This window comes from Columba livia, chromosome 1, assembly GCF_036013475.1.
Source record: "Columba livia isolate bColLiv1 breed racing homer chromosome 1, bColLiv1.pat.W.v2, whole genome shotgun sequence".
NCBI lineage: Eukaryota > Metazoa > Chordata > Aves > Columbiformes > Columbidae > Columba > Columba livia.
In genome coordinates, this window is record NC_088602.1 from 18,304,817 (window position 1) to 18,327,010 (window position 22,194).

Sequence of the window (22,194 nt, forward strand, 5' to 3'; positions counted from 1 at the left end):
CTGCAAAAACCACACGAAATTCCAAAATCTGGAACTCGGAAAAGTGTAGAATTCTAAGGGGAAGAAGAATGGGATTATTTTATCTAAATAATCCATGTCATAGGAAATTTATCTTATGTAACCTATGCTGATATTTCCATCCTATATCATGGTCTCTAGCCATCCTTCAGAAAATGAGTGCAACGTTTACAATCATGATGATGAAATATTTCAGTCCTGCCTACCTCAAAAACCTCTCAACACATGCACAGGCCTCCCCCATATCAGATTTACATCAAAGCTTACCACCTCCTGCTAAGACTGCTTATCTACTTCGCCACTATGGTGATGCTAGTCAGATTCTTAATATACTTACTAAGTTTTCTTTCTTCAAAAAACATACTCAGTTTTCCATCCATGCAATGCATTACTCTCTTATTGAATTTTCTGTTTTGTTTTAAGTAGCTACCTATTTCTTCATCTTAATTGAAGGCTAGGCTATAAATTTTTAAAACCTATTTCACTATATCGACAGTACTTCATTCTTCTCTCTCTGAGGTCTCACCTTGTTATGATTTTCTTGATAACCTCACAAAGGACAGCGTATCCACTGAACAGCATACCACTGTCTCTCCTACCTACTACATATGCCATTGACTCCATGACACAAATTCTCCTTTTACAAGATTTGGGCAGTGCACAAGAAGAGGAAAACTACTGCAGTTTCTAAACTAAGTCCTGTTGGATGGAGGAGCTTCCAGTTTTCTGCAGGTCTTGTCACAGCAAGCTGGAATATACACCACTCTCATTTTGTACCCAGGGATGCATCTCTTAAGGTTCACCAACTCCAACTGATTACAAGTTATTAGTCACCCCACCAGCTGGCTGCTGGCTCCTCACCGTGTCCAGCAGCTGAGCTGCCCTGTGCAGCCTCGGCGGGGTTGGGATGCTGGCGGTACTTCTGGCAGTGTCACACCAACTTTTGACCGCTGCCGTTCCCACTCCAAATCCTCTCCCTGCTGTTACAAATTTTTATGTTTCACTCACATGTCCTGTCAAGCTGACTCTTCTGTGTTTCAAAAGCCTCTTTGTAAATCCAGGGTTACTGTTTAATCTCACTGATTGAACGGCCAGACTAAAAGAAGAACACAGGAAACTTAATCTATTAAAGACTACCCATCAAATATGCCAGTTCCTACTAACTCTGAAACTATCAAGTTTGTTTCGTACGTCAGGACAATACCTGTCCTATCAAGGCTTAATATTAGATTCCTACACAGAAGACTTTCAATCCCTACAGTAAAAAGCAATAGCTGCAATACTTCTCCCTCTCTGCCACCACAGGTATAAAGGTCTTCTTTCTGGAAAATGCTATTCAAGCTCAGCATATGACCATGATGTCCTTTTGTGAATTCAGAGACAAAGACTGAAGTTCTCAACAACATCATTTATTCAATTTTGCTAACATTCCATTTTCATCCTTTAATAAATTAAAGATTAAGATTAAACTCTTCCAGGACACAGAAAGGAAGAGGCTAATGCTGCTGGTATTAATTTCATTTCATTTCTTTTATTGACTTAGCCTCCTCTACAGTATTTTCCATTCTTTGAGTCATATGTCCTCCCTCACATCTGTGGATATTACTACACTGACATACAGAGAGTTGCACCCATCTACACCAGGGCAGAATGTGCCCCAAGTATATGAAATCACTCATTCTCCTTTCCAAAGGAAATTTTCGAGATTCTGTATCACTTGCTCTCTAACAGAGTACAGTTCAAAGGAGGAGCACAAGAGGACTCTTGGACATCCTGATGCCAGTGGACTCCAGAGGACTCAATCTGTTCAAGATCTAATGCCCAAACATCAGAAGAAAGAAGTTCTGCATCATCAAATACATCTCCTCAGACTTGCATTTAATTACTCTATGTCTTGAAAGCAAATAAAACTGTACCAAATGTCTACCAAGAAACCATTAAACAAGTCCTTACAACACAGACATGGCTGTTCTGTAATGAATACAACTTTATACACAAGTATGATGACATTTGCAGGATTCTGGTACACACATCTGTGCATGTGGTGCTGTGGCATATCTGTTGTTCTTTCACACATTAAAAACTTGCACCTTTTCAAAAGATTTTCTATGTCCAAGTTGAAAAGGAAACACTTCAGAATTCAAAAAGAGCATATCACCTTTTGAAATCACTGATCATTTTAAAGTGTCTGTGGAAACACACATTATAATCAGCAATTACCTGTATGTCTATCAACCTGTCATTAAGCATTATAACTTTAAATTCCAAGTTTTGTACAACAGAAGCGGTTTAAGTGACTGCGAACAGGGCCTCTACATAACATAAAAAATCATTGATACAGGACAAACTGGGTCTTGACTGAGTGATACTGCCAAACATGGAATGAAGACATTCAAAACCCGCTTGGACACCTTCCTGTGTAACCTCATCTAGGTGTTCCTGCTCCAGCAGGGGGACTGGACTAGATGATCTTCCGAGGTCCCTTCCTATCCCTGACATTCTGTGATTGTGTGAAAACATCATGGCACGAAGAGTCATTTACAGGAAGGAGGACCTGAAATGTTGACATTCAGGGCGTACACTCGTACCACACACTAGTGAAGCACCGACCCACCAGCTGTTGCACAACAGCCCAAGTCCTTATAGGTTCAGAGCACTTCAAGGCATGGCTAAAACATGTGGTGTATTCACAAGCCTGTAGAGTGGAAAACTGTCCTCCCTCACTCTTTACAAACATTGGGGTTGTTCATCAGACCTCTGCAGGTCTCAGCTTTCTGGTTGTAACACTGTAGTACAGGAAACCAACTTAACTAGGTGACAGGGTGAGAACAGTCAATTCAGTTCAAGATTAAGACATCTGTGTTTGGGTATAGACTTTTTAAAGTCCTATTAGGGATCTGAAACTGAAACCACATACTAGATGTCTAGTTTAGGCTGGACTGAGTCAGTCCCCATCGAATACAGAGGAGCCCAGCCATGCAGTGCACAGGTACACACCTCCCCGTAAACACTAGAATTCAGTGTTTTAATCGTGGACTGAATACCACTGACAACAAGCCATTAAATAAGGCACCCAAGTATGGATCCAGCAGATGCCTCAACTCTGTTTAAAACAGTCCTGTCTTATTAAAACCTGCATTATTATCACTACAATCTTGCTCTCTACAGACTGAGAAAGTAGTGTGGAAATATAGTCCTGTGCCAAATATCTGTAATTCAAAAGGATGAAATGATGTGTTTACTCAGCCTGAGTTTGAAAGAAGGGTCAATGAGCCCTTCTCACAGCTCCATCTAACAACTATCCCAGAGACCATCATGCTAGCAGAGATTTGCCAGAATACAAGACATGCAAACTGTGCCTCCTGAACTAATTCTTGCATCGTATCTCACAAGGGCTGACATGACACAGTTTCTAATCTATTGCTATAGAAACTACCATATGGCTTGCTTCTTAATCCTCTACATCTTCACTGCAAAAGGGGAATCTACTGAGGAATAAAGATCTGGCTGTGAATTTACAGAAATGGCTTAAATACATAAAGAAAAGTCATTCCTTAGTAGACAAAAATAAAAAATACGCAACACCAAAAAAAATAAAGAAGAAACGAAAGCCATCTTCTTGCTTAATGATGTCTCCTAGGGACATTAACTATAATTCAAAACACAGCAAGACTGTTTTAAAATCATTTGAAGAAAACTGTTTTATCACATTACACAAATGCAACCCACAGAATTACGACACATCTGGCGTATAGGTGTTATTTTAAAGCAGGTAAAATAATCAAAGAGGAAAAACATTCTGAAGTTTGGATAGGCAGTACTCCAACACTGCTGATTTTCACCACAAGCAATGTCATCTCTTTCTTCTCTCACTCTCTCCATATGTTCGTTAACCCAATATATATTAGCTATATAGCTAATAGCTTCATATATTGCAGACAAAAGTTACACAAACGGGCTTTACCACAGCCTCAGCATCTGGCCCTGAATTTACAGTGTTTGCATGAACGTGCATTGCAGAGAGATGTACACAGTAACAGAGGAGGGACCAGAACATCTCATGAGGAACTGTGAAGTTTCTGGTTTTCACTGTTTTCAGCTGCACCTCAGCCCTGGTTCTTTCCAACCTCCCTGCGGTTGCCCCAGCAAACAGACCAGAGCTTCATCTGCATTGCTGTGACTGCACCAAGAGGCTGCTGCCGACTTCCATCTCTGCTAAGAGAAGCCTCTTCCCCTGGCTGGAATCAGAATCTTTTTGTCAAGTTTATCAGCATGGCAGGTTTGACAGCTCTGGCTCCAGTGCACTTTTAACTGCTCTAAATTGCCAGTTCCTCAATGAAAATTTCCAGAGTCAACTCGACAGCAACAAGAGCTCTGTGAAGAAACTTCCAAAACACTCAACATAGCTGGAAGGAAAAACAGAACATTGCAGTATGCAAAACGCACATATTTGTAAAGACAGTATAAATGCAAACAGACTTCAAACCCCATTTGCTACACTTGCTGGTATTATAGAAGTCCAGTTGAAAGCCAAGAGAGACAATATACCACAGCAGGAGCTTAACAAGCTTGTTTCTTTGCTTATAGACCACTTGTGATTATTATTATTGACTGACCACTTGTTATTTCTACATGAAATTTGCCACAGTCTTAAAATAGGCTCCTATGACAATAGAGATGACATCACAAGCTAATGAAATCAGATTTTTTTTATTGAATTCCAGAACTGAAGTACAGCTGAAATGGAACAGCTAAAGATAATGACTTCTTAATACCCCAGAGTTCAGCCTGTTTGCTGTTACTTCGTGGCAGACACTAGGATTCCATTTCATGCATCAAGTGCTGATCTTCTAAAAATAACATGGGGAATAGAAATAAATTCCACTGATAAACCCCTTTCAGAAATCAAAAAATTATTTTTAAAGAAATTAGTAACTACTGAAACAACAACAGGCGTTTCTATAAAAAAATTGAACTGTTTCAAGAATGACAATCCAAAACTCGATTAAAAAATAATTTCAGCTGTAAAAATAGTAATTGAAATGTAAATTTAAATGCTCTGTTAATTTTCTTCTATTACAATGATCACATATTTCACAGGAATAAATAGCAACTTCGTATTTAAAAAATTAATTCACGTCACCACCACTGAAAAGCAGTTCATGGATCGTACACGGAGGGAGTGAAACGGAACAAGATAGTAAAAAAGGGTTTTAGCATAAAGAGAGCAATGTTGCATCATAAACTATATTTTTTTCAAAATTTTAATCTATCTGCATATTTCCTACCACATGAAAACCAATTAGTAATCACCAGCAATAGCAAGATATTTTTTAGAGAGTACATTTGCTTCCACTGAAAAATTCAGTATCTGTATTTGTGTTTCACAGAAAAGCCGTAACAGCCAGACGTCTGAGAATTGGAGATGAAATGATGCTGCCTCAGCATACAAAATAAGCACAGTTCAGAAACAGCAAATATCCTGGAGACAACAGGTTATGTTAAAACAGAATCAAGTTGGTATAGGAATCTGAGAAAGTTTTCCTTCATTATTTAGCAGCTATGGCCACAGTCAGAAAATTGTAAGCCATACTGCAGACTTCAAACATCTTAGAAAGTGTTTCACTCAAAGTAGGATTTTGGTGTAATTGTGAGAAAACTAACTGGAACTATACAATATTTTCCTAGCATCTCTCTGTATTTTTTCCATGTGATACTGAGTGGATGTTATTGTCAAATTCTTGCTAATTGCAAATTCTTTTGTCTCTCTTTCCACGTTCACCTCGAACACACTGCTGATGTAACTGCCCAGAGAAGTGCAGCGAGAACATTCTTCTCACGTACCTTTCTCTACAACAACGACACAAAGAAAATGCAGGATGCTAAAGAGACCAACCAACTGACGTGGAGAAAGCAAAGTGGCACAAACCAGGAGGGGCCACAGCTCTGCCTTCCCTTTCAGCAGCCAGAGTAACAGGCCACTTGCAAGAAACAGAACTGCTGCACAGAACGGAGTAAGGCAACTTCCCATTCCAGCAGACCCAGAAGAAATACGCCAGCAAGTCACAGTGTATTCTGCAGACCAGAGACCCCACAGCGATCAAACAGCAGGCCACCCTTCCCTCCTCAGTGCTAAAGTGGGATGAGAGCCGATTTAGAGACAAGGCCTTGCGTGGTGCAGGACAGTGTTATGGAAAAGCACGGCAGATGACAAGTTTCTTTCTTCCGTGGAGAGGAAAGAAGGCTGGTACAAATCCAATAGAAGGGAGACAGGAGACAAAGCTCTGCAGAGATATTTGCCCAGTATTGGCCCACTGGCAGTAAATGCCAGGCCTTAGAGATTCATCACAGGGACAACTCGTACGATGCACCTGGAAGCTGTAATGTCTCACCAAGATGAAAGGGGAGAAAAAAATTATATTTTTACATACAAAACTTTAAAATACAGGCTCTGTCATTGCTTAACTTTGATTCTGTTCCTCCCAAGGAAGGAGGAGGAGGTAGCTGAGGAGGTAGCAGATGAGGTAAGATGCTACTGTCTTGTTTTTCAACAAATTGCTGCCATACAGCTTCCAGAGAAGCAATGCCAGGATCATCATTCTGGGGGCAATTCTGTCCAAACGCTCTTCTTGTAGCATCTCAGTGCCAATCCAGATTGGTTAGCGGATTCGTACAGTACCTGAGAAACAAATGCTTGTCTGCATTACCTGCGTGCAGTGGGTATCTTGGTGTTGTTACCTTTGGCTAAAATAGGGAGGTAGCCTATAAACAACCAAGGCTGTGGAAAGAAGTGATTAAATATTACATTATAGGTTCTCTCTGCACAATTAATATGAAAGCTGGGTTAAAATAACTGACCAGGTGCAAAAGATCAGCAGGACACATAAGTATTTGCTAACTGAATCCTGCATGCAAATGGAAAAGAGTAATCCAGCACAAAGATAAAACTCAGAACAGCATGGTTACTGAATTTTCACCTTTCCCCAAAAATACAGTAAGATTGTTATAAATATTCCCATGAAGGGCTGTAGACTTTGTTGCTTATCTCAGAGGGCACAATTCTACATCCAATTACATCAACAGAAACTTCTCCCTTGATTTTGACTGGTCTTGTATCTGATCCAAGCTCAATGATAGTACTTTATGGTATGGGATGCACAGAAAGAAACACACAGGACATATTTATACAGAATAAATGCAAATAGGAGAGATAGATTTATGAAGCCTAAGGCATTTAACTTGTGGTGCTCAGGAGAAACTCTTGAGCAGTTTCCAAAAATGAAATACCACTTTAAATGGAACAAACCAACTAAATTTGGTATATAGTTATAAATACAGTGCCTTTGCATTTCCAGCTAGATTATACAGAAACCACTGCAAATCACTGTTCTTCAAGAACTGATAAAATCCATGACTGTAAGAAGGGTACAGCTCAAGAAACCTGTCTTATGGATCTGGAAAACACACTGCCAAGCTTCAGGAATCCTATCAGGCTCACTTGAACAAACTTCTGAACACAGCATTAGGCTGCAGTTGTTAAAATTAATGTCTCACATTTAGGTCAAGAGACATTCTGGTTCTGCCAATCCAATCTGTTTTTAAATATCAATTGTTATTTTTAGTATTTCACCTACTAAAATCATCCTGCTAGCATGCACAGAGGAAAACCTTTGGTACAGCCACTACCAGAGTAATTCCTTAAACAGGTAAGATGTTTTCTGCCTGCTCTTAAAATAAAAATAAAGCAATGTAAATTTAAAGAGTAAATTAAACAGAATCAGCAACTAACCAAGAAAAGTGAAATAAGAGCAGGACCACAAAGTTAACACAACAATATTTCCAGTGCCTGCCCACCTTGTTAGAGCTCACACAAGACACGAAACAGGTGCTTACTTTCACAGGCTGGGCACAATCTAGACTTTCTAAAGGCTTCTGATAAATTCTCTCAAGAAGCTATTACAGAAACAGCTGCTGCCAGGACACCTACAGATTCATGTTTGTTAACCAAGACAGATCAGAAATAGATTACAGATAAGAAGCAAAAGTATAGGAAAAAATGGTCAATTATCAGTCAGAGATGAGTAACGTTAGGGTACCTCATCCTATCAGTTCTAGGATGATCACTGGGAATACATATTGCAAAAGGCCTGGTGGAGTTTTGCTTTGTAACATTGCTCTGCTTTCAAGGCTTAAGAGAGTCACAGGTTTTCTTTATAGGATCAAGGCACTTAATATCTGCAGGCTAAGACCTGACGAACATGTGTTCAGAGGAACTGAAGTTAGGCAGAGGTCAAGGATGATCCACACATGGCCCCACTGTTTAACTTTGAGCCACAATTCTGACACACAACCCTGATGCTTCCCTTTGGCAGACATGAGGGCAGGGGCCTGGCCAGAGCATCACAGCAGCTCTCCGTATTTATAGCAGGCTTCTGCTAGGCCAAGGCACAGGGCTGCAGAGCAGAGTAAGGCACTCAAAAAGGAAATGCAGAAGCGAAGGAGCAGAGAATGACAAACTTGGGGCTGGATACTAGGAAAATGAGACAGAACAACATAAATCATAGTATGGTGCCAACACACCACACTCTTCAGGAAAACTACAACTGTGCTTCACCCTCTGGCATGAGGCCGGGACAGTCCCACAGCAGTACCGGACAGAACAGGGCAGAGCTGATACGGAAGGACCGCAGGGTGTCACCCGCTGTTTACTGGGGTAAGATCTACAGCCAGGAAGGGAAAATTCTTTTATTGGTTTGATATGCTTATAGCACTACTTAGCTCATTATAGAAATGTTACCTACCTCTGTATTTCTACAATTCTAATCAATCAAGGCTTACATGACAGCATGTAAAATGGAAATTAGGAAAAGAGGAAAAACAAAATCTCAATATTGACCAAGCTCCTGCTGCACACCTCCAAAAGGAAATTTGACACAGGCTTTAACTAGGATTTTTTGAGACAGCTGCAAACTTGGCCAGGCTCCTAAGATGAAATACTATAAAATTACGTATCTTTAGAGACACCAAATGGAGGCACTGAAAATAACACCTAACTCAAATAAATACAGAAAATTCTCAACAGGAATGACTGTTTTGCAGTACTTTGTTCAAATTCATGGACACAGGACACATGATTTTCCATTAAGCTTAATAAAAATCACTCTGAACTAATTTCACCCAATTGCCTTTCTTCGCCTACTGTGACAACTTCTAAATTAAAGTTGTATTCAATTACATAACATTGAAACTGACTTTCATTAATATTTCCAGTTTTTCAGCTCCTATAAATAAAGGGTGAATGTGGTGATCTACAAAAAGCCATTAGAAGCCCACAGGCCATTCTGGAAGTCTCACTTTCTTCTGCAGTTTACCAGGAGATGCCAAAGAAATGGGTCAAAATCAAAGGAATTATTAGCTCAAGACCCTCACTTTTCTTGGAGTATTATGGGAGAAGATATATCACCTGTCTCACTGCTTTGCCCTCTATTTAGTGGTTTTTATAAGCCAGGGAGAAGCACAAAGTAATAGTGAGATTTTTCTCCTTCAAACCAAGTTTAATCTGTCTTGTAAACTCTCCAAAACACAACATATTGCACCAATTAGAACAAAATTGAGCCACTTGGTTTCTCTGTGTCTCTTGACAAAGCTGTTCCATGTGACTGATAGGAAAGAAAATCTCACACCTACATTTCCACCTAATTTCAGAGAAGCGTAAGAACTTGGATTGCTGTAGGTTTTCTAATGCAAGACAAAAACTGTGTTGTGAAGAATCACACACTTATTTTCTTCTCAAGATTGTTCGTATTTAAAATGAACATAAAATGTCACATGCCAAGAGCTATTCCTTTTTCCACATAAATCAAGTCTGCAGAAACAAATTAGACTCACAATGATTCCTCTGACAAAACAGTACAAACTGCTTTGTCACTGGATAAACTCCTTCACCACTGAGGAAGGGACTGATTCTCAACCACGTGATTTAGGCTGCAGTTGGAGACATGTCACTAGTGGTGTAACCCAGGGTCCGCACTGGGGCTAACTGTATTTTACATCTTCATTAATGACCTGGATGATGGGGCGGGGCAGAGCTCACCCTCAGCAGGTTTACAGACAATACAAAATTGGAAGGAGTGGCTGATGCACCAGACGGTTGTGCCACCATTCAGAGGGATGTGGACAGGCTGGAGAACTGGTGCCAACAGGAACCTGAAGAACTTCAACACGGGGAAGTGCAAAGTCCTGCACCTGGTCAGGAATAACCCCAGGCACCACATGCTGGGGGCTGATCAGCCAGAAAGCAGCTTTGCCAAAAAGGCCCTTGCAGTCCTGGTGGACAAGGTGAACATGAACCACCAGTGTAATCTTGCAGAAAAAAGGCCAACAGTCTCCTGGGTTACATCAGGGAGAGCACTGCCAGCAGGTCAAGGGAGGTGATCCTTCCTCTGCTCAGCACTTATGAGGATGCATCTAGAGTACTGTGTCCAGTACTGGGACTGGACTGTGCTTCCCACTGCCAAAAAAGATACAGACTTAACTATAGCAAGTTCAGCACAGGGCCATGAAGGTGATTAAGGAGTATCTTTACATGAGGAGATGACGAGAGAGCTGGGACTGATCCACTTGGAGAAGAGATGGCTCAGGCTCAGATAAGATGGCTCTTATGAATGTGTATAAATACTTGATGGGAGGGAATGCAGGAGAAGGAGTACGATTGTTCCTAGTAGTGTCTATCAATAGGACAAGAGACACTGAGCACAATTTAAAATCCATGTGATTCCATTGGAACACAATTTTTTACACCTTTTTTATTTTTAATTATGACAGAGGTCAAACACTGGAATAGGTTGCCCAGAGAAGCCTCCATCTGCAGAGATATTTGAAAGACAACTTGACAGAGCCTTGGACAACCTGCTTTATCCAACCTGCCTGAGCAGGGGCCTTGGACTAGATGATCTCAAAAGGTCACTTCCAACTTAAACAACTCTGTGATTCTGTGAAGACGATACAAGTTTGAGAACCTGTGCTGATAAATAAGGCACTAGGCTAGGAAGGCACTTATGTTTAGTCCCCTGCCCTGCCACAGACCTCTTTTTCATAAGCCAAAATATTTATTTTAGTTACTAGTCAACAGAACCTGTCTAACTCAGATCCTGAAAGGACAAGCAGACAAATAATCATAAAAAAAAGCTCTTACTAAGAATAAACTACATGAGGCATTTTGCTTTCTTTTCTTCCTCTGAAGTGTCTGGTTCACCAGCTGCCGAAGTACGATACAGAACCAGATGAGCTGCAAAGTTACTTCTTTATGGCACTTCCTATTTAAATATGTGTGTTTATTGTTGAGGAGAATAAAGGAAAAGACATACAACTTTTTTTATGTGTGTTTTCCATTATATTGAGCCTAATTTATTCAGATAAAAAAAGCCTCATACTACAGAGACAAGATGGGATGGATACCAAAGTTTGCTGCTGTATACGCAACTCTGATTATTTATTATCAGACCATGTAAATTTTGTACATGGTAAGCTTTAAGGGAATAGAGTAATGGGCTTCACTCCTAAAACAGCTAACACACATATTACTGCAACTGATACGTACATTTTAAAATCAGATGAAGAGTTAAGTGCACAAAAACACATTGAAGAAATCATAAAAGGTTGTAAAAGTACCAGAAAGAAAAGCCATTAAATAATTTAGCATTTCATTGGCCACTGGTTTGCTTGACTACATGTGTACTTCAATTGTCTGCACCTGAAAAGTGCATTATTGGCCCATTAGTGAAAAGTCACTATTTAACAGACTGTATCCAACGCCTATGCCTGAAATATCTAGAAATTGCCCAAATCCAGCTGTTTTCGTGATTGAAATGTACACATTCCAATTTTTAACAGCATCATAACGCTCCAGGCAGTCCAGGTTTGTATTTCTCAGGTGATTAAAATCACTCTGCTTTTGGCCATCTCTGAGACCATCACAAAGGTGTGCTGTAATATAATCATCAAGAAATGCACTGCCTTTGGTGACTCACCAATGAGGTAACAGGGCCTCCGTGCCAGAGTCAGCCTTTTAATTGAAATGGAAAGGGTAAGAAGGCCTGGGGCTGGTGACTGAGGCAGAACATGTGAAATCACAGCATCAATATAGTTTTTCTAAAGTAAACTAAAGTATCTTTTTTTTTTTTTTCACAAGATCAACATAGGAACAGCTGTACATTGGGGCTACCTACTGTTGTGATGCTCTGAATGCTCAGCACGTATTAGAAAAATTAACCTTAGGACGGATAAACTGCACAGAAGATCAATTAGAGCCCTTCTCCTAGAGAAACCGCATGAAAGAGACGTTCTCACGTGCTACCTAGCGCGGAGGTGTTGATACTGTTAAAACCAACATTGCAGTTGAACAGAGGAGAACACACTATCTCTGAGAAAAGGCCAAGTGCAGAAGCCACATGAGGAAGTAGCCCCTAGATTTGGAGATTCCAGAACAAAAGTAGTAAGAACTCTGCTGCCACTGTGCATACCACCCTCACAACTAATCCCAAACATTCCTACTCTAGAGTGGATGCTTTTGTGAATGGTGGACAAATACATCTACAGTCAGGCTGAGAGGACTGGCAACATTTTCAGCCCATTTTCAAGTGACCAGGAACACAGATGTGCCACTGCCACACATTCATGACAAAGCTATCCTTCCTTAGACTCAGTCCTAGTCCTGGGAGCTCCACCTCCACTACACAACTTGTAAGAAGAAAGCAAGTCAATGCCAAAGCCCAGACTCAAGATTCAAAAAATGTCAGTGCTCAGAATATCCAGCCACGTTCCCCTCTCCGCCTAAAGAGTAAGACAAACCGAGAGCAATAATCCGTTGATGTCTTGTAACAAGAGAACACCATCGGTAATACAGGTGTAACTCTATAAGCACAAACCTCTGTGGCACCTGCATTCCACTGCCAGTAAAAACAAGTAGCAGATTAGATCATTCTTCTACAGCATTCACAGCTTTTCAATGGAAAGATTCAAAAGTCAAACTTTTATTACCCACTGCGATAACCCATTCTCAGCCTTCTTAAGCTTCTAGTTATCCAGTAAAATGGGAATACACAGCAATACATGTACCACTAACAAGAACATTCAGACTAGATTATATGGACTGTTTTCAGCCATACTTACTATATGTTGCATGACTTTGTGCTAGCCCACTGTTCTTCCATTTCCCTTCCCCTCTTTGTCTACATCATCCACATATGTTGGAAGCTTGTGAGATCGGAGTCTACCTCTGCCTGCCACTACTAGCTCAGTACAGTTCAGACGTTGAGTGGACCTTCTACAGGTAATAAATCTGCATTAGCCTACTGTAAACACACTGAACATAAAAATAATGGGAGGCTTATGCAGACCAGAGGGAAAAGGGGATGACACAGGGAAAAATGGAAGTAGAAACAAACAGGAGTGGTACGCTTTCTAAAATGAATAGAAAATTAAGGTAAATTGAGAACTGGATGCTAACGTTAAAAAAAATGGAGTATCATCAATATCACTGGAAAATCCTCCAATGATAACATCTCATTGCAGTTACTTATTTAATTAGCATATCACATTACCTTACATGCTCGATATTAAAGTCGGATGAGTGTGAACAGACACCATGGAAAAAACAAATCAACTTCTATTAAACAATATAAATATGGAACTTCTCAGTAAAGCATCATCAAAACACGTATAAAGTTTACCTCAGCTCCTAAACTGAGAGAGATTATTTCATCCTCAAAAGCGGAATGTGTATCAATATGAGGAGGAATTCCTGCATAAGAAAAACCAAATTAAAAAAATCAGAATAATAATAATAGAGTGCTGTCTCAGTTAGCAAGCTTTATTTCCATGGATGTCCATATAGAAAACTGGAACAAACAAAACTTATTGTAAAGGAGGGAGTTGTCTTCCAAAACAATCCAGGACTGGATTACATCTGACTTACATCCCCAGACTAGATACACAGTTCACACAAGTGTCCTGTATAATCAGCTGAAATATCTGGAAGACAGTTCAGAGCACCCAAAGGCTGCACTCATCCCCTGAGGACTCCAAATGCTCTCCTTGCTGCAGAGAGTAATTGAAATCTCTGTGCTCTCCTCTTAGGCAGTTCTGCGCTTAGCATTAACAATAATGCTATGTTAGGTGATTTTGGGCCTTAGCTCATCTATGATCATTCAATCACAGAATAGTTTGGGTTGGAAGGGACCTTCAAAAGTCATCTAGTCCAACCCCCTGCAATAAGCAGGGACATGTTCAACTAGATCAGGTTGCTCAGAGCCCCGTCCAGCCTGGCCTGGAATGTCTCCAGGGATGGGGCATCTGCCACCTCTCTGAGAAACCTGGGCCAGTGATTCACCACCCTCATTGTAAAAAATTTCCTCCCCTGTATCTGATAATGCATTTCTCCCTCACTTTTTTCACAGAGAAGGAATCATTGCAAATACTCGCTCTCTCACTACACAAATGATTGTGTTAAGGGTCTCAGCTTCAGAATTAGGACATACTACCACAAATGGAGGCACTGCCAGGATCAAACCCTGCCTCTGCTTTGCAGTTCCCAGGAGAACTCCACACATCATTGCCAGGCTAACCCCTAAGGCAGCACATTTGTCAGTGTGTGTATGAGCAACATGTAGCTGAGAATCGCCAAAGCAGCCAGCAATTCTTTTTTTTCATTTTCTTTCAGATCTGCTAATCAGAAAGGAACTGCCATCCCCCACAGCTCGTGCCACCCATTTGAACGCCAGGTGCTGAAACAGAAGCGAGCATGTCACAGCAAGGTCTCACCACATGGTGGGGAACTGCAGCCAGCAGTGGAGCAAGGCCAGCAGAGAGCTCAGGGGAATTGCAACTGCACCTTCCTTGGACACTATAGCAGACCCAGACAGAGTAACTCCTATGCAACCCAAACCAAAACAGTTATATTTGTTTATTAAAAACTCTACCCACATTAATTTTGGATATTATTGAACTTCCGAGCTGAAAACATTTTTTCCTAACAGTGTCAGTCAGCCGTATAAGGCATCCTTATTTTATGCCAAAATTTACTATTACATTAGTTCTGGTGAAAGCAATACAAGTGTTTTATGAGGCAAACATTTAATCTGAAATAAAATCAATGAGACTTGAAAACCAAGGATACATATCTCTTTGTGTGGCTCATAACTTTACCTCAGCATAAAGCACTGAAACTCTGCCTCCAGATGAGCACTAAAGTCAGCACAATTCACTGTGCAACAGGGCAACATGGGCAGCTGTCTTCAGTGTCACCCAGACAATTCCATCAAGACCACTGACCTACCTGCTTCTCTTACTCCATATACGCAGCACATAAACGCAGTCACCTAAACATTCAAAAGTGGATAGGGACCTTCAAGTATAGATCTACCACTTTAAACATTATTAGGACCCTGAACGAAAAAGTGCCCTCAAAAAGGAATTCATTTAATATGTCTTAAGCGTTGCCACTACAGCTTAGATGGCCAAAGTCATCAGTCATTCTTTAAAATACCTAATACAATTTCTAGTGACAATCTGACTCAGAACACAGATATTAAAGGTATTAATCTGACGGCATTCTGGCTCATTCACATCCTAATGATTTGCACTTCAGAAAGGGTTTTTTGCTTTGGGTTCTTTGTTTTTTGGTTTGGAGGGTGAGGAGCAGTTGGTTTTGTTTTTTGTTGTTGTTGTGTTTTCTTTTGGGTTTGTTTGTTTCTTTGGTTTTGTTTTTTTAAATTGCTTCTTTTCTTGATAGAAATCTATAACTCTAACTAATCTCCTCTGACGTCCCAGCCAGAAATACATGACTATATCAATTTAACAGATTATCATATACAGAAACCAATAGAAATATGTTTTTCATCAGACCCCTGTTTGGCAGACACTGTATTAGCTGTCAGACATTAATTCTGAAAGAAGAGCTGCTGTCCTTTCCTCCTAAGGACAAATGAAATACCCACTCTAGAAAGGAAGGTAGATATTTAGCCTTGATAACTGACCTTCGCAAAAGGCACAGAACATGATTTATTCCTTACAGGTGTGACTAGAAGCAAATGTCTCTTTGATGTCTCCAGTTTGGGAAAGATTACAGAAACAGTAATTCCTTATTCCTTAGATAAGGGAATACTGCTTCTATCACTTATGAGTCCATATATATTAACATTCTATTTTATGTACTAACAACAAGAGCCGTTGCCTGGAGACTATGCACAGTACATACACGGATCAAGAAGAGTTTGGAGTGAAAAGTGCACTAGAGTACAAAACCAAAGATGACTATTTATTCCGACAGCTTTTTATATCTAATTTCCTTGTTATGGCCTCGGACTTAAAGACCATTCATTTCCATAGCAGTGGCATAAAAAAAAAGATACTTCTAAATACAAGCTCCCAGATTCAGAAAACAGCATGAAGACTTTATTTTTGATTCAAAGCATCTCTGATCCCAGAGGAAATACACTAAGCAGGTCCTTAAATCCTGTCCCTACGTCATGTCACATTTAGATGCTGTTCTCTTCCAGTCGTCAGTTAAGTTGTACTGGTTTGGCTGGGGCAGAGTTAATTTTCTTCACTGTAGTCAGTATGGGGTTATGTTTTGGATTTTTGATAAAAACAGTGTTGATAACTGCCTGTACCATGACATTCAACCTCAACCCATGAGTTTTCTCACTTTTATCCTTCCATTTCTACTCCTTATCTCAATGAGGGGGAGTCAGCAAGTGGCTGTGTGATGCTTAGTTGCCTACCAGCATTAAACTACAATGTAAGGCAAAGAGCTCAACATTTTTGAAAGACAAATAAACTTACCTTGTCCAGGTTCATACTGATTTACAGTCAGTTGATCAGGCTTATGTTTGATATATCCCTGTTTCAAGCACTTCTCCAAGAATAGGTTGCAAATTTCAGGAAGACCTAGTTATAGAAACAAAATTGTAAGCAAGACAAGAAAGCTTTTTTACATTTTTATCCTTTCTTTTTACAATAAATACAACAACTGGACAAAATACAAAGAAACAGATTCAAAGATACATAAGTCCATCTTTAATAATGATCACTCTGCATTTGCTGTAACACATACACGTCAGAAATGGGGTCCCGTTCTGCAAGTCTGATATATTTACAACATGTCACAATTAGGCCATTCCCCAAAGGTCTCTGTATTCAGAAGTAGTTCAGGCCTAACTCCTTACAAATGCAAACTGCACTATCTCAGCACATAAAAAACCAGCATATCAAATCACAGACAAAGTTTCCAGCAACTACAGTAAAAACGTTGCAGTCAAGAAGGAAAATTATTTTACAGAAAGTCAGAAGTTGTGCATAGAGCTCTCTAAAAAATTTATCCCCTAAAAATCTATTACTGAATTAGATTAAGTATCACCAAGAAATCTGCTGAAATTAAACTGGCTTTGAAACGGGAATGAAAGTTACAGTCCTTCACTGAATCTTTGGTTTGCTATTTTACCTGAAGACTCCATTGTAAAGTTCTGCTCAAGGTAACACCCACAAACATGTTAGTAGCCCTCCTTTCATCAATCTGTTGACTTCTATTTTTCAGTTTTTCTCCCACAATGAAGTGTTTCTCAATTAAGCTTTTCTCACAAAAAATATTTTAGCTGTGTGACTAGAAAACAGCTCAAATAACATTGCTTTTATGATTACATAGCTTCACTGTTAAAACCAAAGCGTAACTAGAATCCTTCTGTTGGAAGCTACACCCACCCAGTACATATGCATCACCTTAAACACCTTCACGTTTTACAGGAACTTAACTCCCCTATTTTACTGTTTTTAAATCTAAGACTATAAGATGACTCACTCACTTTGCTCTGACTCACAACTCTCAACACCAAATAAGAGTTATTGAAACCTTTTCAAATCTGCTTTCAGTCCAAAAGAAATTTTATTTTGGTTTGCATCCAGCAACCTTCCAGCTAGTCAAGATAAATATACACAGCAATATACGTCACAACCCCCAAACGGGTATGCAATTTGTAAAATACAGCTGTTTTATAAAACAAAAGCTAAAAAAAAGAATAACAATTACAATCCCAAAATCCTTATTTGACTGGACCTCAAAAGGCAGCAACAATTGGAAAACAAGCTTCAAGCACTCACAGTAATTTGGAATGTATCCCACTCAAAAGCACTGTTCAGTGTGTGCTTAAGATTAAGTGAAGGCTCTGCTTTTATTAGAATCGCAGATCCATATCGCAGTGAGGCTTAAAGGCTTTATATAACGGTTCAAACATCAGTGCAAAATAAGTATGACTTAATAGGGAAATTCTCACCTCCAGGTAAAGGTTTGTCTTTATCAACATTGTTGTTATCATAGCAAAACTCATATCCAAAATGTTTTACTCTTCTATGTCTTAAAGTCTGCTGGGCTGTAAAAACACACAAGTTTAAAGTAAGATTAGACTACATAAAGCAGCACAGGCAATTTTCTATGCTTCCCTATTCCATCTGACCTGCTAAATCTACGCGTTCTTTAATTAACAGTTGAAACTGTGTTTGGCCCTTGTTCTTCACGGCACGCACTTGTGCCTTACTGCCTTTTGTATTTTCAGCACACGTCACATTCACAGCTGTTGGAAGTCAAACTGATGGTGGTTTTGTACATGCAAGAAGGAGAAAGCACCAGTTTTCCTGAGCCACGTGTAGTGCATCTTTATTCTTGCCCTGATCCCTGAACCTACACTTGATTAATATCCTGCAGATAGAGCAGGATCCTTCACTTTTACTAGTCACCACTTCCATGTTAGCTAATGCCAATATAAACCTTTGTGTTGTCCCAAGGAACAAAATTTATACAGAAACCTTGAAGTGAATTCCAAGAACAATTCACTTTTTGCAAGATCTTATTCCACAGAGCTCAAGTGAAAGCACAAAAGCATCTGGAATGTGTGTCTCACTGACTTCTTTTTGATTTAACATGACACAACTCCTCAGTTGGACATCAAATTAAAAGGGTAATCCTCACAGAACAGGCTTGTGCTTGACATAAACACACCTAAAAAGACTTCAGTTGTTTCTGGATGCAGAAATATTATTCAAGTAAACTCATACCAGAATATCAATTCAGATCACTTGCCCCCAGGAGTTAATCCAATTTCTAAACTACTAAGAACAAATACACAATGATTTGAAACAGTACATTTACCAAGATGTAGACTTCTTGTAAACTGAAAAAGTAGGTAACAACAGCATAAAAGTACGGAATGTCTGCATTTCTATGGTTTTGCTCACCATTTTGAGTATCTTCATCTCCTACCCAGTCAATACTTTCCAACATCCTCCTTTCTTCTTCTGGAGAAATAATATTTTCAATGACCATTAGGCCTGGAGGCAAGCTTGTAGGGACAGCATTCTTGCAGAAAACTAGGGTGTATGGAAAAAGAAAACATTGTCACTGTTTAGAGAAAATAAAACCATGTGTTTCCTACAGGGATATTTACTATGTATGGGAATAGAGTATAGGTATAGAAGTATTTACTTTAATGATACAATGGAGTCCTCATTAGGGTATTATTTAGTGAATAAATGATCACTTTTTGGCATGACAAAACAGGGCAGACCGATGTTCTGCATCATGCAAAGCACGTTCTAATTTTTACTGCGTAAGATCAACAAAACTCCACACTATTTAGAAGCAATACCACTAGTGATTTTCATGTCAAAATAACAGTAGAAAGAATTTCCCGGTCACTTCAGGATTCTACTTGCATTTCATTTTGGTGATTTACCAAATCACCAGATTACTCAGTCCAGAGAAGCAAACTGTAATCAAATATGAAGGCATATAATGCAATACGTAGGCGAACATAAAATGTTGGCAATGCAGAGACATTCAGTTTGCTATCCCAATAGCTTTAAAAAAGCTATTCACTGGCCTAACATACAGACCAACACCAGGAACCCTTTCCATTAGACACTATAAAAGCTCACAGAAAGAACAACAGTTCTTGTCCTAAATAGCTTATAATCAGCCATAAAAAAAGCCTGGAGAGAAGGGGACAAAAAAAACAGAAATTTTATTGTGCTTATTTTCATTCTTGGAGTTGAGATGGAGACCACAAGAAACAAGGTCATACAAAAAAAATCCAGTGACCTGCCCAGAGATCTCCTGGGTTCCAATTTAGTTCCTTAATCACAAAACCTTCAAGCGCAGTATTGAATGGCCAGGGAACTACCTGAAGTCCTTTTCTTATTTTGTCTCAAAGTAAAGGAGTTCAAATTAGAGTATCCTATCAGGAAATACAAGGAGGAATGCCTGCTTTATGCCCTGAATCTTAGATTCTGGCTTTCGTTGTCTGTGTCTACTTGCAAAGACCAGTGTGCTTTTAGCGATTATTTACACCTAGAAAGTAAAAGCAAAGGGAAGCAGTATGCAAGAAGATGGCTATATAGGAGAGCAGAAAAAATATACCTTTTTCCACAAAATTAATATATAGAACAATGTTTTGGCCAAAGTCTTCCAGTGTTACTTCTTTTCCATTAAGGGCATCAAAGGCTTTCTTGGCTTCTTCTGTTGTCCCATATTTCACAAATGAATACGGCTTATTCGGTGGCATTAAGAGTGTTTCCACCAATCCATATTCTTCTACTATCTTCAGCAGCTGCTGTCTACTCATCCCATTACCAAGACCAGCATTGGCAATAACCAGGCTCTAATTGAAGGGGAATTAAGAAAAAAAAAAAAAATCAGAATCATAGAATCATTTTGGCTGGAAGAGACCCTCAGGATCATCAAGTCTAACCATAACCTAACCTAATCCTAGCACTAAACTATGTCCCTAAGAACCTTGTCTAAACGCCTTTTAAACACTTGCAGGGATGGTGACTCCACCACTTCCCAGGGAAGCCTGTTCCAATTAGTGATTACTATCATTTCATTTAAAACTAACACCCTACCAGGAGAGCAGCTGTATAAAGAAAAATAAAGTAAGCCCGTGAGTACTCTTTTATGTATTCCACATTTCGAAGAGCTTGGTATATGAGGCAAAGGCAAACCCTTGTTTGCCTAGTACGTATTCAGGCAGAAAGGCTTGCAACCCGTATCAGAGATACCTCCTCAATTAATGCATGTAGTTACTCTTACAAGAGCTCTTAAGTTTCAAACCAGCACGTGTGCGCCAAGTGTACTGCAGGCAAACACTGACACACATCATTTTGGAAGTTTCTAAAACAAAATTTCTCCCAAGACCTGTTACCACCAATAAAAACAAAGATAAAAGCCTTTGGAAACTTTTTTTTTTAAGACAGTTTTTCTCATCTTTGCCAAGGAATCTCTGCAAGCATAGAGTGATTGATATTCCCAGTCCCACCTCATGGCCCCCATACACTGAGTTCACCAAAAAAGCAGTAGCCTCTAGCAACAGAGCATCTAGTTCTGATCCAGCACCCATCTGAAAATCCACCCTCCTGTTTTTATAAACAAAGGGATTTATATCCCATCCTTAGTTAATACCGATTAGTTCATGCACAATGCCTAATTGCTTAATTCTATGCTTTCACAGTGATTTATGCCCAAAATTATCAAGGAGCACACAGTTTGCAAGGACTGTTTCTGGTTTGCCAAACATTAGAAGAAACAAAACAGAGCTTTTCATGGAACTATTATTCAAGAAATATCCTTTGAAAATACATAGGCCTTTTCAAAATAAATTAACAAGTTCTTTTGACATCTAAATAGCTATATGCCGTAACTGGATGTTCAATCAAATCATGGTGGTTGAAAGTAGTTTAAGTGCCTTTCTAAGGCCATATGAGGATGAAGTCTTGAAGTTTTGATTGAGCTACAGTGACTCCAAACAGCTAGCAACAATTTACTCAGATTGACTCCATGTAATACCTCTCCAGAAAGCTTTCAGACAATCCTTTCCTTAAAGTCTACGAATGTTCTATGACCTTTTCTGAAGGCAGCTGGTAAAGTGTTCAATTGTTTCAAATGACAGCATTTCACTTCTCCAAAAGACAGAAAAACAGATTTAAAACTGAAGAGAAGGATTATTTTTAAAACATATATAGTGAGCATGCCTGAGGTACCACTGTGACTATGCTGTTAACACTTGTTCTTATCACTGCATCCAGCTGTCCATTATTGATCACATTTTTGAAATGTGACCCCCATTATTATTT

The 22,194-nt window shown here is 39.5% G+C and overlaps 1 protein-coding gene across 2 annotated transcripts in view; it reads right to left on the reverse strand.

Annotated features, from left to right (window-relative positions):
- The window catches only part of ALKBH8 (alkB homolog 8, tRNA methyltransferase), a 46,098-nt gene that overhangs the window by 19,969 nt on the left and 3,935 nt on the right, over window positions 1–22,194 (reverse strand). For both annotated transcript variants that reach the window (XM_065048715.1, XM_065048707.1), the window contains 5 exons: window positions 20,483–20,723; window positions 19,303–19,434; window positions 18,345–18,440; window positions 16,861–16,965; window positions 13,749–13,819 (listed from right to left, as the gene is read on the reverse strand). In XM_065048715.1, coding sequence (XP_064904787.1) covers window positions 13,749–13,819; window positions 16,861–16,965; window positions 18,345–18,440; window positions 19,303–19,434; window positions 20,483–20,723 — 645 coding nt within the window. The remainder of the gene's footprint in view (window positions 1–13,748; window positions 13,820–16,860; window positions 16,966–18,344; window positions 18,441–19,302; window positions 19,435–20,482; window positions 20,724–22,194) is intronic.